We start from the raw sequence: 2,902 nt of genomic DNA, 5'->3' as shown, positions 1-2,902 counted from the left end.
AGCATTATAGCTTGGAGGTAGATATACGACACAACACAAAAATTTTAAATCCTTATAAGTAATTGTTGCAAATAACAACTCCATATCTGCGGTAAGCCCATCAATGTCATGAAGGACACGTATTGAGTAGCGCTCGCGTGCGGCCAGCAGCACCCCGCCCCAGCCGGCGTCGCCCGCGCGGTCTCGTCGCGCCACGCGCCACCCACTGGGGAAGAGCTCACCGTCGCGCACGGAGCTTGTCAAGAAGGTTTCAGTAAGGCCAATGATGTCAAACTTACAAATGGTAACATTTTTAACAAACATGTCAGTCTTAGATCGTAATCCCCGAACATTTTGGTAATAACATAAAAGTTTTTTATGCCGGGGGCGCGCCGCTGACGCGGCTTTTCCCCCGGCCCGATCGAAAGTTCTGTCGCCAATATTTAACACATATTCCTTGGGCCCAGTTATTAGCTGACAGCACTAGCTCAGAGAACTTAGAGGGCACTCCAAGTTTAAATGATGAATAGTTCCCACGGGGCTTAAGAGATTCAACCGTACACAGATCACTTTCGCAGATAGTGTTCAGATGCTCCCGCACTTGCTCCGCTGTAGTACCCTCCTGGACGTAGCACAGATGCAGTTGTTGTAGACGCTCCGCGGCGGATAAGACAGTTGTGCCGGGCGGAGCCGTGCCGCGGCATACGCCACCTTCGGCGCCTGCTCGGCCCACTGTGCGCCCGTTGACTCTGCTGCTACGTCTGTGCCCACGGTCGTCGCTGCCAGAATGGCTGCCACCCCCGGACTCTCCTTCGGTACCATTACGATCACGAACTCCATCGGAGGGTGTGTTAGACATCCGCCCTCTCCTGTACTGCACATTTTTCCAGGCTGAGGCGTTATCTGCTATAGCAAAAGTATTGCCTAAACTATTATTTTCACTTGCATCACCGTTGAAAAGGTTAACTTTCCTACTCTCCTGTGACTTGGTTGCAGGTTCTGTATGAACTGGGGGGGGAGCTCTGTCTGGAACGGGTTGTTGTTGTTTAGGGCTAGGCGCAGTCAATTTGTTAGGGGAGTTTACTCTACCAACGGAGTTGCCAGTGGTAGAAATAGGCAAGTACAATTTAGGTGTTTCAGGTTTGGGTGGTAAATGTGTAGATATATTTGCCGACTGCGCTTTCGTACATGTGCTAGATGGCGTTACAGATGACGGTAGGGTGGTGAAGTCATTTAGTCTAGCTAATAGCTCAGCCTGGGTGTTTAGAACCTCATTCATTAATTGTGTAAGCTTGCTCGTCTTGGGCAGGACGGCATCTAATAGCCAAGAAGGGTTGCGGTCAGTAAAGAAAGCTTTAAGCTCTTCCCTTATAATAGTTCTCAGCGTCGAACCCCCGCATACACACTTAGGCAACTCGTCCACTCGATGAATATTCTGTGAGTTCTGTGACTTGTACTGCCCTCGTCCTATGGTGACATTTTCAAAGCCGTTCTCTAAGTCCAAAACCGAGGTATCAACTATTTCAGCAATTGAACTATCATTACCCAAACAGTGGCTTAAGCTAGGAAAGAGACGTACAGGTGTCTCTGTGTTGCCAGTTTTGGGTATTGTACTTCGGCAATCCATACAAATCCAAGAATTGAGGTCCTCAATTGACAAGGTTTGGTACCTATCTAAAGCCAATCCGGCACACAATAAGTCGTATGATTGATCGCATTTATTACATTTCATGTATCTGCCATCATCGGCTTCCAATTTACAACCACCCATACAACCATTTCCAGTCGCCGTTACGACGCGGTGTAGACACATCTTGTGTCGACACCGTCTGTTTCGGTCACAATTCCAGTCGCAGAGTCGTCGCCGTGTCGACACAGTTACCAGAAATGGGGAAGGGTCGACACATGACACAAAGTGACATAAAGTGTGGTCGCCGTGTGCACACATTGTTACTAGTTTGCGACTACTTTATGCCAAAATCATTCGTTCATTCGTTCATTTTGTTCCTGTCAAATGGAAACTGTCAGATGGAAAAATAGTTAAATAAAAATAAGTGACATTAATACGCCATCTCTAAAACGGATTACAAGACGTAATTATATATTGTTTGCATTTATATTACAATAGGACTTAAATTATTATGGGGAATTAAACTGCTCGAGTGATTTGATAAACTAAGTGTAATATAATCAACGCGCCACCAAATTGTTTTAGTTTAGCCGGAAATGAAATTGTTTACTTCTCAGTGCCTGTGTTCATAAATATATTATTTGATGCATTTTTAGTACTTCGATGCGTATACTATACTTAAATAACAGAAATAACGCTTTACATACTACGAAACTTGTTAATTATGATGTATAAATATGGTTTAAGGCTGAGAAATATTGCAGTCACAAAGTAGTCGCAAATGTTTCGACTTTGTGTCGACTCTGTGTAGACACATGACACGCGCTGTCAAAAGTAATAACAAAGTTATTGGATTTGCAAAATGGCTCCTTGTGTTCATTTGTTTTCAGATATTCTCAAAGTGTAAAAATGCCGTGGTCAGAGATGGGACTTAATAGATTAACTGTTTATTCGACTAATTAATGGAATAAAAAAAGTTAATTCTCAAATTTTAATCACGATTAGTTTAGTCGACCTAACATAGATTGAAATTGAATTAATCTGAACATTAATCGAATAAATTATCGATTAAATCTCGGTTGGAAGTTGACAGGGGGCCATTTATGTACGTAAAAATAATAGAAATGTCTTGCATGCAGATGGTAGCCAAACACTTTGTCATAAAAGTCGAGATGGGTGTCGATTTATAGCTTTTAGGGAGTGCCGATTTCGAAAATGATGACCATTTTGGAATCCAAAATGGCCGCCATGCAGTGTCATAAAAGTCGTCATGGATGTTGTTTTATACGTTTT

At 43.4% G+C, this 2,902-nt stretch overlaps 1 protein-coding gene across 1 annotated transcript; it reads right to left on the bottom strand.

The window, feature by feature from the left end:
• Positions 1-273: 273 nt before the first annotated feature.
• On the bottom strand, positions 274-1,750 carry LOC134675641 (uncharacterized). Its single transcript, XM_063533970.1, has one exon. The coding sequence runs from the start codon at positions 1,748-1,750 to the stop codon at positions 356-358; it is 1,395 nt and encodes a 464-aa protein (XP_063390040.1). The 3' UTR covers positions 274-355.
• Positions 1,751-2,902: the final 1,152 nt, after the last annotated feature.

The sequence above is a fragment of the Cydia fagiglandana genome, chromosome 22, assembly GCF_963556715.1.
Source record: "Cydia fagiglandana chromosome 22, ilCydFagi1.1, whole genome shotgun sequence".
Classification (NCBI taxonomy): domain Eukaryota; kingdom Metazoa; phylum Arthropoda; class Insecta; order Lepidoptera; family Tortricidae; genus Cydia; species Cydia fagiglandana.
The sequence above is the reverse complement of the archived record's forward strand: the minus strand, read 5'-3'. Positions and strand labels throughout refer to the sequence as shown.

Excerpts from the sequence above, each read along its gene's own strand:
- LOC134675641 (XM_063533970.1), bottom strand. The coding sequence starts at position 1,750 with ATGGGTGGTTGTAAATTGGAAGCCGATGATGGCAGATACATGAAATGT.